This window comes from Sphaeramia orbicularis, chromosome 10 (assembly GCF_902148855.1).
Source record: "Sphaeramia orbicularis chromosome 10, fSphaOr1.1, whole genome shotgun sequence".
In the NCBI taxonomy this organism is placed as follows: Eukaryota; Metazoa; Chordata; class Actinopteri; order Kurtiformes; family Apogonidae; genus Sphaeramia; species Sphaeramia orbicularis.
This window is the reverse complement of record NC_043966.1, coordinates 37,873,020-37,887,387: the sequence shown is the minus strand read 5'-3', so window position 1 is coordinate 37,887,387 and position 14,368 is coordinate 37,873,020. Positions and strand designations below refer to the sequence as shown.

General features: G+C 38.5%; 1 protein-coding gene across 1 annotated transcript; it reads left to right on the top strand.

Annotated features, from left to right (window-relative positions):
* Positions 1 to 3,999: 3,999 nt before the first annotated feature.
* On the top strand, positions 4,000 to 14,092 carry asb12a (ankyrin repeat and SOCS box-containing 12a). Its single transcript, XM_030145844.1, has 4 exons — positions 4,000 to 4,135; positions 10,206 to 10,529; positions 13,157 to 13,685; positions 13,769 to 14,092. The coding sequence occupies exons 2-4, from the start codon at positions 10,245 to 10,247 to the stop codon at positions 13,912 to 13,914; spliced, it is 960 nt and encodes a 319-aa protein (XP_030001704.1). The 5' UTR covers positions 4,000 to 4,135; positions 10,206 to 10,244; the 3' UTR covers positions 13,915 to 14,092.
* The last annotated feature ends 276 nt before the right edge of the window (positions 14,093 to 14,368 follow it).

Genomic DNA, 14,368 nt, shown 5'->3' with positions numbered 1-14,368 from the left:
TTTTGTAAATCTGAGCTGTGGGTGTTTTTTTTTTTTTTTTTTTGTTTTATCAGTGATTGACATCTCAGGGTACATAGACCTCAAGTGATTTCTCAGAGTTATGTTGAAATTAAAAAGATGCCTAGGCCATGATTTTTAATAATGTGGACATTAACAATCATGTTAAATATCCAGTGTGTCTTTCGGAATTTTGAGAGTAGCTTAAAATTCTATTGACGTTCTGGGCCTGTATTGCCAACTAGTAGAGAAATCATCACAGATTCATTGATTTTGGTTGGATTTTTAAATTTTTTTCTGTGGAAACAAACAATCAAACAAACATCAAACAATATACTATATTGTTTGATGAGAGGAATGGCATATTGGCTGATGTCATAACTTGGGGGAATAGTTGATTGCCAATTAAGTTAAGTTGAAAATATTGGAAAAAAAAGTGAGAAAACGCCTAATTTTTTTTGCATTAAATTGAGCCAAAATCATGCAGAAATGGGTTTTAAGAATATTTTTTTCATTGAAGGTTGTCACCATATGTGTTTTGCATCTGGAATGCATTTACTGACAGCTTACCCAGTCCACTGAGGATTGAAGGAAAATTTTCATTTTTCAAAATTGTATCTATAAAAAAATGAGGGGTACATACACTAATATGGCCACAATTTTTTTTCATGATATTTCCAGCAGAGCAGACCCTTCAATTATTGGTCCTTAGGATCAAAATTAACAACAATAAAAACACAAATAAAAAGTGTGGCAGACCATGTCAGGGTCAACCCATTTTATTGAGCTTTTGATACTTTGGCTCCCTGACTACTTTATCTCACTGGCATGTTCCATCAAGAATCAATAACAGGTTGAATTTGAGAGGTTGTCAGGTTCTGTTCTATGTTAGAGTCCTGTGGTCCTGATACAGGAGATCAAACACCCAACAGAAGTGGGTGGTACTGTCACTGGAGAACTCAGCCAATGAAATCAAAGTCCATATATGACTTCCTATCAGTGCTCAATTGGAACTATGTTGATATCTGTAAATATTTGTACTTATTTTGGACATGTGTATATTTTTGAACATGGTAGATTTTATTTTGTGTATATTTGTTTCTACTTATTTCGTTGCGCGTTTTGTTATCGTTGCGTGCCTTCTCTTTTGCACCATGTGGGGTACTGCTTCAATTTCATTGTATCTTAGCTTATCTTGTCTTGGCTTATCTTATCTTTATTAGTAAATACACATTTTTAATAGTTCAAAAATTCTTCAAAAATTCAAAAATCAAAATTTCTCACCACTGTGAAACTGTGGAAACTACATAAAAAATTTTAAATGAATCTGACCAATAGTTTTGTTTAGATGTTCGAAGAAGTTGCTAATGAAGACGATGCTGGACACAGCACCTTCACAATAGCTCATGGCCTACGGGCCGGTGAGATAAAAATGAACATGGACTTTTTTCAAGGTTTTGAAAACATTGCATTGGTCTTACCACCTGGTCTTTCCTGGAAACAAACACTGTAAATCATATTTACTACCCTGTGGGTCTGTCTGTGTCTGTCTGTCAGCACCTATAACCTACAACCTACTACACATTTCCACATTTTTTTAAAACAAGGCAGGTCTCTCCTGTACATCTGTCCTCCTGAAAGATGGTCTGGATCTAGATCTGGTTTCAAGACTTTTTTTTTATAGGATTCTTCACAACTGTGAGATTTTTAACCCATAAAGACCCAGTGCTAATTTTGTGTCAGCTCCCAAATTATTTTTTCTCCTTATTTATCAATTCTTAAGTGAAAACTAAAACAAAATAATCCTCCATATTTTGCATTTTTCTGGTGAAAACATTGAATAGTTACAATATTTAATGTACTGATTATACAGATGTTCATTAAAGCTCAGATTAAACTTGAGGGTTATTATATCAGAAACAGATAAAACTGAAGAAAAAGTGACTTTTTCAGCAAAATATATCATTAACTGAACATAAAACAAGTGTGTCCATTCACAGTCATTGATCCAACTCCATGGGTTTTACTGGTGAATCAATGTTGTAGAAGATGACGGTGTTTCCACGGTAACTGTGGAGTCTCTGAACATCCAAATGGGTCATATCTGATGACCATGAAAAGATGACAAAATGGATTTTACACCAATTATTTACATGTATTGATGGGATTAGTGGATCAACAAGTATTAACCCTCTGGTACCCTTACTAAGCACCAAGTGTGCCTTTTTCGCACACTTGTGGTATAATGCAAAAAAAATTTTCATACAGTTTGTTTTTATTCTTTTACACTTTTTTCTATTTCATCAACTTGAGCCGTAAATAAAAATACCAAATACTCAATAATTGTCACATTTTTTTAACCCTTTAAATGCTGTGTTTGTAATGTAAACAAACCATTTTTTTGGATGCAGAAAACACAAAAAAAATATTTTTTCAATATACTACATAAAAAGTGGATCAAATATTATTTGATTTTTGCAGCCTGGCATATGTCAGTGATTAACTCCAACACTGGTTAATTTGCATGATTATTTTTGGCGCTAGGTCAAATGTTCAAAAATACTAGCATCTGTCACCAAGTGTGCCAAAAAGGCACACCTATAAATCAAACTATTAAATATTACATATTGATTTATTTTTCTGCTCTAATTTGATTTTATTTTTGTAAATCAAGCTCAGCCCTAATCATACAGATCAAATGGAAGAAATAGTGCATTTTAGGCACACTTGGGAGACAGATGCTAGTCTTGTCATTTTCTTTTGTTTACAATGTGCACATTTTAGTTGGTGGCCAGAATTTTAAAGATCATGCAAAATGAAGAACTTTTGAATTCTAACCTTATTTAAATTGTGAAAAATAATATGAAGTTTTTTAGAACAAAGTGCAAAGTGTGTCTAAAAGGCACACCCGGATACCAGAGGGTTAAACAGTTTAGATCAGTAGATGCTTATGGTCGTGGGTGGATGTTTGGGTCTTTATGGGTTAACTAGTGCTCTGACCCGTGGGGGGGTCAGATATCTGGGGACTAAAGTTAGTAAATGTGTCGTTCATGTTTTTAACTTAATTTCCCATCATGCACACATACATAGTAGAAACCATGGAACTCTTATTTGTTCCACAGCTGTTTCACCTCACAAAATATGACGATAATATGAAGGAGTAAGAGCTACAAGTATAAAGGTGGTAAAAGAATAGTTTGTTCTTTCCTTTCACGCTCCTGTAACTGTTTGCTACAGTTTTGCTACATGTATAATCGTTTCTCTCACAGTGATACGTTGGATTTTAAAGGGTTAAACTCCTGCAGCTGCGTGTCAAAGTCATTTTCAACCCTATTTCTGGGTCATGGTGCTTGGCGTTAAAAGCAAATATCAGGATTTTTTTTTTAAATCGTTTTTGTAATGTCAGGAATTTGGCCTCTTGTGCCATCTGCTGAAAGAATGTGTGTCTTCTAAACATGGGACATGGGGATGAGGACATGGGTGGGTGTAGCGGTGTGTGTGTGTATGTGTGGGTGGGGGTGGGGGGTGGGGCAGCTGACTGGTTGCGCCTCTAAAGCTTCTACCAGTCACGCAGCTGACACTCACTGAAATGACTTCCTCGGTGTGAATGTGGGACAACAGGGTGATAACAGCGCAGACAGCGACACCGCTCGACTTCATCCTTGAGTATTTGGCGTCTCACAGCGATGCCACGCCCACAGATTGAATCATACCGAGCGTCCAGATCTATACATGATCCACTGGATGAAAACTGCACCTGTGAGAACGGTGTCACAGATGATGTTGCAGTGATGTCTCTGTTTCAGCGTGGTTTTTCTTCCAAAGTCACGCTCACCTATCACCAGTTGAGTGTCAGTGGTCTACCACCTTTCTAATTATAAACCTGAGCCTCCACTCTCCAAGAATGGAAGTTTAGCAAGGCCCATCTGTGGCCTAAAATTAGCCCCCACCCCCCAGAAAGGAGCTCTGGCCCTGTGTCATGTCTGTACTACACACACACACACACACACACACACACACCATACTGCACTTTCCACAACTTGAAGTTCCTGTGGAAGCATCACTCCACTCCTTCAACTTTTCCAGTCTTTTAACATCGAGAGAAAATCCATTTGGAATATCAAACCAGATAACAGAGGTAAGTCACTGCTGTTGTTCTCATTTTATTTCTACTCTATTGGATGTTTCCCAAAAGCCTGAGCGTTGTTTTAAAGCTGTGGTTTTTCAGGATATTTATCATGAATTGTCATATTTTCAGCCTCAGTGTCATGTAAACAGCAACTGCCATCACTTATGCTCAGTATTTTTATGCGTATCAGGGCCAAGTTTAGCCCACGTTCCCCTTGTTTTGGCCCATCGTGACATTTGACATGTTTGCCAGTGTTGTAATCTGACTGAAATGAAGAACCGGATGAAATGTAGCTGTTGTGCAGTGAGTTTTATGGTAATAAACAGCATGGTGCTACCGAGTGTACCTGATGATTATGTAATGTACAGTTTATTGAGTAAGAGCATTTTGTTATTGTGAAATACTGCTATTATCATAAACTAACGCGTACTGGGGTTTGGAGTCAGTCATGCAGCAATAGCACAAAAGAAACAGCAGATTTTTTTTTTTTTCTACAGAAATAGATTTGACAGTAGTATTTGAGGAGCTTCAACTAAAATCAGTCTTCCACTCTTGGATATAAAGAATATTTTCAAAAACACCTGTAACATGCACATTCTGTCAAAAAGGTGTTTATACACCCAAAAAATACATAAGTACTTCATTTATTTCTCTGCAATTAATCATAATCCCGATAAAAAGGAGTCTCTTTATTATTTTTAACACTCTGTATGAAATATAGGTCTGGTGTGAGGTGGTGTGAGGTGGATCTGATGGGCCCTGGTGCAGACAAATGCTGCGTTCCAGGCCGGTTTTTGAGCCCATAAGTCATGACTTCAAACCACGACTCACGGCTTTGTAAGGTTCCAGGCAAGTCACGCCAAACTGTTTGAGCACAAGGAATTGTGGTAGCTAGATGTAAACAAACCAGTTCTATGAACCATATGTTATGCTCATTTACAATCATTTCTATCGCCAAAGGTGCTTGTTCTTTGCATATTTGAGGGAAACAGAGGAGTAAAAACGGTGGATAAGGCAAGAGAAGCTGTTCTACCTTTTATGTTATGTTATTTGGATATGTGGATATATATATTTGATATTAAATTATTCTTGCACTCAATGGACTGAAAACTAACGCTAGAGTAGCTGCTGATTATGCAGAATATTTGCAGATAAATAATGTCAGTGCAATACCTTGTTTTAATAAACAATTTGCATAAACACCACATCCATTGTTGTTTTACGGGCTATGTGACGTCACAGCTCGGAACTGGGAGTCCATTGATCTAGTAGTGGGAAGTCACAGGTTTGACTGCCATTCCAGTGCCTTTTCACTGGTAGAAGGCTGGGGAAACGTGAGCTACAGGTGGCCTGGACCGCAGCATAATGCTGTGTTTCCACTATGGGGTGCCGGTTCTATTCGACTCGGCCTTTTAGCATTTCCATTACATAAAAGAACCTGGAATCTGGTACCTGGAACTATTTTTTTCGAGTACTTGCTCAGCCGAGGTTCCAAATCAGGTGAAGAGATACTAAAATGTGATGTGTAAACACTGCAGACTACTGATTGGTCAGAGAGTTGTCTGCATCATCAATGTGTGGCCTACCATTAAAAAAAAAAAAAAAAAAAAAAAAAAAACCAGATTCGGAAGTTTACAGTAAATATACCAGTAGGATGATCCATGATGACAGCCTGCAAAATGATGAAAACAAAATATCATCCCATCGACGTCCCCCATTGTGTGCATGTATCACGTTGTTATTGCTTTTCGTCTCTTCCTCTTTGTTTTTACCATCAGCCATGTCACATTGAAGATGACGCTGCGAAAGTTACACACAGCGTCGCTATGACAACCAGGTTCTCTAAAGTCGATAATATCCTGTAATGGAAACAGTCTCCAGGAATAGAACCTGGTACCCAAGTCAGGTCAAGTCGAGCTGGTACCATGCAGTGGAAATGTGGCTCAATATAATGGTCCCCAACTGGAAACTCACTTCAGTAATGCATTGTGTTGTATCAGCATCTAATACAGCAGTTCTCAACATGGGGGCCATGGACCACTAGGGGGCCTCAGAAAGCTGCCAAAGGGGGCCTTGAAGTGGCTGCAAAAAAAAAAAGAACAAACAAATACTCTAATGACAAAATAATGAGAGAAACAACTATCAGTAGTCACTGATGTCTGTGTGTTGGGCAGTAGCATGGCCGTACATACTGGACCTCGGTATGTTTTCCTGATGTGTATTTAAATAAAAGGAGTGAACTACTTAGAACAACTTAAAACTATACTGTATGATGTGGCATTTTTACACTTTTCTTTAGTTATCTTAAAATGCTCCTAATACGTGTGTGTCAAACTAAAATGTAAAAGAAATCCACCAGGTATTGAAACTCAAAAATGTTTAATTCTCATATATTTCTGATAAAAGTCTGACCAATCATTTTAGTCGGTCCGAATGAAATAATTGGCCGAACCTGACTGAGCCTCCTGTCAATCATCCATTACGGCCATCCAGCATCCGATCCATTATCTCTGTCTCACATCCGATATGTGTCCCTCTGAATCTGACGCTTCACTGGCGCTGCTCCTCCTGTCACTGACCACAGTCTACTGTCTAGGATGTGTTTGGATAGAACTGACATGCACATGTGGAAGGGATTAAACTGATTTATGAACAGAAACGACAACTGAGGGGCACAAACGGGAGTCTGATGAATGAAGGATGGAGATAAAAGTCCAGAAGTCAGCTGTACTGGACTGAACAGGTCTGCATAAAGCTCAGCTTTTATGACGGTGGGACTCATACAGGTACATGTACATGGTGTCACACATGTAAGATGATGTAGGATGATAAATGTATGGACTATGAAACTTCAAATGTCCACGGAAAATTTGCGGAGGCTGCGCGTTCACAGTGCGCGCGCCCATCCCCTGGGCACTGCAGTGAAGACCCTGACCCAGTACTGCACAGACCAGGTCTACTGATGGAACAGGAGCCGCGGGCCCGCGGCAGGTGGATGATGCATCTGATTACTGAGGGAGGGGTCCGCGGACACGCCAAAACGGACCGGACCTCCACCTCTGCTTCCTCCTCCGTTTCCATCACGCATCAGATGAGAGGAGGAGATAGGAGGAGGAGCCTCAGAGCTCAGGCAGAGGGAAGGGGGCGGGGCTTTGGAGAGAGGCGGGTTGTTCATGTTCAAACTTTTACTAAGTGCTGTGAGAAATGCCACATCGGTAGGTATAGCTTTAACTCTGGTGCAGAAAAGACTTTATCACCAAAATCACGTCCATATGTGTGTCTTTGTCGTACGTAGGGGGGCCCTGGAATTTCTTATTAGACCTTTTTAGGGGCTTTGGCAACAGAAAGGTTAAGAACCACCGAACTAACAGTGTCATTACACTGAATAACAAGAGAATAGTAGAAACTACTAGTTTGACTGAATGGTGATTGACAGTGTATTTGTTGTTTTTTTTTTAATCATTATTATTTTCACAGTATATGAAGAAAATTACATAGTTTTCTTCTTGATTGTTACTGTTTTCCAATAAAGAAATGATGGCATGATAGCAGATGGGGTACTTCAACAGGATAAATACCAAATGCCAACATATTTAACCCATAAAGACCCAAACCTCCACTGGTGACCAAAAGCATCTACTGATCCAAACGGTTTAATACCTGTTGATCCACTAATCCTATCAATACATGTAAATAATTGGTGTAAAAGGCAGTTTGTTGTCTTTTCATGGTCATCAGATGTGATCCATTTGGACGTTCAGAGGCTCTGTAGTTACCATGGAAACACCATCATCTTCTACAACATTGATTCACCCATAAAACCAATGGTGTTTGATTAATAACAGTGGATGGAATTACTGGGTTTGTGTTCAGTTAATGATATATTTTACTAAAAAAGTCACTTTTTCTTTCGTTTTTTCGGTTTTGATATAATAACCTTTGAATTAACTCAGTTTTCATGGAGGTCTAAATTGAATATAGGAAATTACACAAAGGAAAATGCATGATTTACAATGAAAAAAATGCAAAATATAGAGGATAATATTATGACAAATGGTGATAAATCACTTAAGAAAGGTTGCATGTAGAGAAAAATTCATTTGGGATCTGCCACAAAAGTAGCACTGGATCTTTACGGGTTAAAGTGTACCTGTACTAGTCATACTTACGACATTAATTGTACTTTGTGTATTACTTATAAGCAAGAGAGGCGCAAATTCAGGAAAAAAAAAATTACCATAAATGCACCACACTGGATTTTTTTATTACGTGAATTCTGCATGGGGCAGAAGCTATGGGGAGCAGGCCAGAAGTGACGTACTTGTCAATGATTCCAGGTGATTGAGTGAGTAAACAAGCAGCAGTCAGTGAACAAGATTGAGTGGAAAGCACATGTGCATGAAGTAAACTACGGCTAGCAATTTTGAGGAAATGGGTGTAACCTATTAGACCTGATAATGTGTCATCTTAGACTGGTGTCTGCTGCACAGGGCCAGTGACCAGTCCATCACAGCCTGGGTAATCGGACAAATTAACGAGTCTGTGTCGCTACCGGCATTGGAACAGCCCGTGAAGGAGGCAACATGTCACTGACCATGTCTGACTGACGGAGCAGTGACTTACTACTTGTCAACAGGCTACGACGGAAGTTACTTGATGGGACCACTAGCATTATACTTAATCTTTTGAAATAGCTAGCAATAGAAATTCCCTACTGGTACCCTATAATTAATAAATGTTGGAAACTCCCCATATAAAATGTATGTTTTACATTTCCGAGTCTCTGTCATAAGTAGGGATGTGCATTGGCAAGAATCTGGTGATGCGATACAAATCACAATATTAGGATCATGATACGATATATCACGATATATCAAAATACTATTAAAAGGGCAAATTTTTGTTTGTTTCTTTTTTAAAAATGATTATTTCCTTGAAGAATTGAATTACACCAGAAATATGCACAAATACTAAACACATTTTTATTTGATCAGAACAGGATCTAATGTTACATCACAAAATGTTCCTGTGTTCAAACTTAAATTATGTTTTACAGACATTACAGTTTAACCCTTTCATGTATACTGGTCACTACAGTGGACAGCTATTCTACAGCTGTTCTCTTGTATATTCATGGATTTTGTTCTTTTTTTTTTTTTTTTTACACATATCTTTATTAAAGTTTTAAGACACTACATATCTTTTCTGACATGAATTGGTAACATTATGTAGATCTCCCCTGAGCATAAACCACCAGAATCACAAGCCCTCCCCATAGTTTTCACACAATTTATCAGTAAATACATGTTTCTGTGTGTCAAAAGTTAAACGTGTGGTGTCCAGCTGAGTGGACATTTTTGCAACTTCATGAAAAATTGGTTCATAAGAATTTTTTTCATTATTTTTTTATGTTTTTTATTTTTATTTTATTTTTTTTTTATTTATTTTTCAGAAGAAAATTTTCAATCGCATTGTTTTTTTCATGCCTAAAGAGGAATAAAAACACTCAGGAAAAAATTTTGATTAAGGTTCTCATAATTTGTGCATGAAAGGATTAAGATCCTGTTCAAATGTCCATATTCTATTAATTCATAACTAACATCATAACATTATTTTTGTGCAATCCCAACAAAGGAACTAACATTATTTATTAAAACAGTGTTAAATAATAATAAATAAAATATAAACAAAAAAAAAAAACCCAAAATGAACCTCCACAATATCTGCATTTGAAATACGCAAAAATATCAACACAGTACTTTTTAATATCGATACAGTATTGTGAAATGAAATATCGCGATATATTGCAAAATCGATATTTTCTTACACCCCTAGTCGTAAGGGCCCATTCTCTACTCAATAGGGGCTGTTTTCTCCAGGAGCCCCCCCCCCCCCCACACACACACTACCTATATTTGCATTCCTCATTTGATTGTCATGTTACATTTTTTCCTGGCCCATAAACCTCCATTAGGATGTAGTTTAGTTTTCATGGTTAACTATTTGTGCACTTCTGACCTATATTTCCAACAGGGCCACAAACAGAACATGTCGTATGTAAAGGTGTTTGTCATTGCAGATGGACGGGCTCTGACTCGTTCTGCCCTGGAGTCACAGCATGGTTCTGGGCCAAACTGTCAACATGAGTCTGATGGACATTTCAAAGATCTTCTCGCTGCTGCAGCCTAAGGATGAAGATGAGGACAATGAGCAGTGTCAGGCCTTGAACAACGCCGTGAGCAGCGATAACGTGACGCTGCTGTCAGAGCTCCTGTCTCAGGAGGCTTACAAGAGGTCTATCAACGGTCGCAGTGGCTGGGGGGTCCCGGTCACCCCTCTGCGCACCGCTGCTGCTTTGGGACACCTGAGATGCCTGGAGCTGCTGCTGGAGCACGGCGCAGAGGTGAGATACACAACCAAGCTTTCACAACACACAGATGAAAGTAGGATGTGGAGAGTGGATGTAGAGGGAGGGGGTGGGATCCAACACAGCACTTGAACCAGCTGCTTGTGGGTGTAATGGACATAATTATTCTAATACTAATAAAAAAAAAACTACTCTAATGGGATACAGTTTTTCAGGGTCATTGGAGCAGTGAAGCTACTTTTTAAGGTAAATGAAAAGGAAGTCAGCCAAGTAAAAACAACACTAAATACAAAAAAGAGGAATTAAAGGTACAATGAGCTTTGTTTTCCTACAATCTAATGGTTGATAATGTGAAAGAATAAAATGATTTTGCACATATGGGACTTTTAATTAACAATGACTGTAAATCAAATTTAATGTAATGAATTTTTTCATCCTACCTTTTTAGATGTGGCAATGCAGCAATTTCAACAATTCACGCAAATTCAACCATCCCTTCCTTCATCCACGTATCCTGTCCTGGGTACTGGGGTTCAGGTTGTGGGTGAGGGCAAGTGGGTAGATGGGTGGATGATTGATTTTACATTCATTGTTGAAATTACAGTTTTGCAACCTCCTAGAGCACAGGTGTCAAACATGCGGCCCGGGGGCCAAACCCAGCCCGTGGGATGATTTTGTGAAATGCAAAAATTCCACTGAAGATATTAACAATCAGTGATGTCAAAATCATTTTAATTCAGGTTTCACATACAGACACATACAGTCTAATTAGATTTTAAGTGGGTCAGACTAGTAAAATATTATCGTAATAACCTATAAATAATGACAACCCCAAATTTTCTCTGTTTTTTGTGTAAAAAAGTTAAATTACATGAAAATGTTTACATTACCAAACTGTAATTTTACAAAAAATGTGAATAACCTGAACAAATATGAACAAACAGAAATGTCTTAAGAAAAGTAAACGCAATTTGACCAATATTCTCTATGTTACTACATGTTTTGTGCGATTGTAATGCAGATGTGTAAATGATAAACTGATAAACCGAGGCATAATATTGTTAAAATTACACTTATTTTTCTTCAGACAGTTCAAGTTGTTCATGTTATTCAGATTTTTAAGGAAACTTTGTAGATGTAAACCTGATCATAATAGAATTTTACTTTTTTCACTGCTATTATTTTACTGGTCCGGCCCACTTGAGATCAAATTGGGCTGAATGTGGCCCCTGAACTAAAATGAGTTTGACACCCCTGTCCTAGAGGGACTGTTTTTGCAGCATCTGTAAATCTAAGGCTGAATCTCAATTCATCCCTTGGCCCCTCCCCCTTACCCCTACGTTTTGTGCGTACTTGTGAAGGAGTAGTGTTGTCCTGATTCTCAATTGGATGGAGGGGAAGGGCTAAGGAGATTTTCCAGGACCATACTACTAATAGAGGGGTAGGAGAAATTTCCAATAATTCTGTTCAAATCATTGTCAAGATGGAGGTAAACACAGCAAAAAAGTGCAGCAGTGTGATGAAAGAAACACACAAATGTACATATTTTCTTCGTAAACAACTTAATCATTTGATTGACTGTTTAATGCCGTTTCAATGTCTTACAGATCGTATTTCTGCAGTTTATAGTTGATAGCCGCAAAAAGACCACCAAAGCCCATCGAACAGAGATGGTTTTGCTACTGACGGCATGGGGAATACTTTCAGAAACAAAGTTTTCGCATCTGATAATAGCGGCATCGATGACTGCTGATGACGAAACAGGTCATGAAAGGTTGTCCCATTTCATAGGAGAATGTTTCAACCCCTACCCCTTGCAGCTCTGTTTCAAGGGGTAGTGCCAAGTGCAAGGGCCAAGGGGTGAATTGGGATTGGGCCTAAGCTTTTGTAAAACTGAAACTAAAGCTAAAACAACATAAAAACTAAAGCCACTTTCTCAAATTAAGAATGGAAAGAATACACTATGCAAACTAAACTAAAATCAAAAACCTATCTAAAAATTTCTCTTCAGTTTAACCCTTTCATGCACGAATTATGAGAACCTTAGTCAAGATTTTTTCCAAGCGTTTTCATTTCTCTTTAAACATGAAAAAAAACAGTGTGATTGAAAAAAATCTCATAATAAAAAAAAGAAAAATAAATAAACAGATAAGATAAATAAAAAGTAAAAAAAAAACAACAAAAAAAACCATTAAAAAATAAAAAAGTGAAAAAAAAAAAAAATAATAATAATAATCAGCTGGACACCATCCGTTTAATTTTTGAAGCAACGAAACATGTATTTACTGATAAATTGTCTGAAAACTATGGGGGGGGGGGGGCTTGTGATTCTGGGGGTTTATTCTCAGGGGAGATCTACACAAGGTTACCAATTCATGTCAGAAAAGATATGTAGTGTCTTAAAACTTTAATAAAGCTATGTGTAAAAATAAATAAATAAATTAAAAAAATCCATGAATATACAAGAGAACAGCTGTAGAATACCTGTCCACTGTAGTGAACAGTATGCATGAAAGGGTTAATCACATTTTGCATCACAGGCATTGAAGGTAAGTGGTGCGATCATGATGTTCATAGAAGCCCTTGGATCACTAAATCACATGTTTTTTAGTCATGTGTTCTCAGTGATTAAATTTGTTGGTGTGCTGTTGTGTTTGATCTAGATTGACAGCCTGGATGTGAAGGCCCAGACGCCTCTGTTCACAGCTGTCAGCGGGAAACATCTGGACTGTGTGGTGGCTTTGCTGAAATCTGGAGCCGATCCCAACGGCAGTCAGTACAACAACTGCTCCCCGGTGCTCACCGCCGCCAGGGAAGGGGACGTGGACGTGCTCCGCGAGCTGTTGCGATTTGGAGCCGAGGTGGATGTGAGACCCAAGGTACCCGACTGGGCCTCCAACGCCACGGCGTGCAGAGGGCCCCTGTACATCTCTGCTGTTTACGGACATCTGGACTGCTTTAAACTGCTGCTTCTTCACGGGGCAAACCCCAACTACAACTGCACTGATGAGAAGATGTTGGCCAGGATAAAACAGCCAAAGACCGTCCTGGAGGTGTGTCTCCGTTATGGCTGTGGGGTGGAGTACATCCAGCTTCTTATAGACTTTGGGGCAGATGTGTATCTACCTACGCTGATCATTGACAAGATGACAAAGCAGAATGAAGCTTTGGTTCTGCTGTTCAAAGAGAGAGGTGAGTGTTCTGGTCGATATTCTCATTTGGATTGTCTCAAATGACAAACCTTCACCCGCTTTTGTCGACCTCTGTCTTTCCAGTTTGCCCCAAAACACTGATGTCACAGACTCGGCTGGCGATTCGAAGATTCCTCCCAAATGCAGATAAGAATCCCGCCATTGACCGTTTGGACATTCCTCCAATCCTGAGGAACTACCTCAAGCACAACACCTCTGAACTTGTATGATGCTCCGTTTAGCATCTGGAGATATGGCCAGTGACATTTTGTAACTTCACTACTGTGTACTGATGATTGGACTGGTCCATCTAGGCTATGTCGACTGATTTTGGCATAGTTGCAACAAAATGAAAGATCACCTATATCAATATACAGGGTGGGGAAGCAAAATTTACAATATTTTGAGGCAGGGATTGAAAGACAGTGTATGACCAATTAGTTTATTGAAAGTCATGAGAATTTATTTGCCACAAGAAAATGTACATAATAGAAAATGTTTTTATTCTATGTGTCCTCCTTCTTTCTCAAAAACTGCCTTCACACGCTTCCTGAAACTTGAAACTTGAAAGTGTTCCTCAAATATTCGGGTGACAGCTTCTCCCATTCTTCTTTAATAGTATCTTCCAGACTTTCTCGTAATAGTTTTGCTCATAGTCATTCTCTTCTTTCCATTATAAACAGT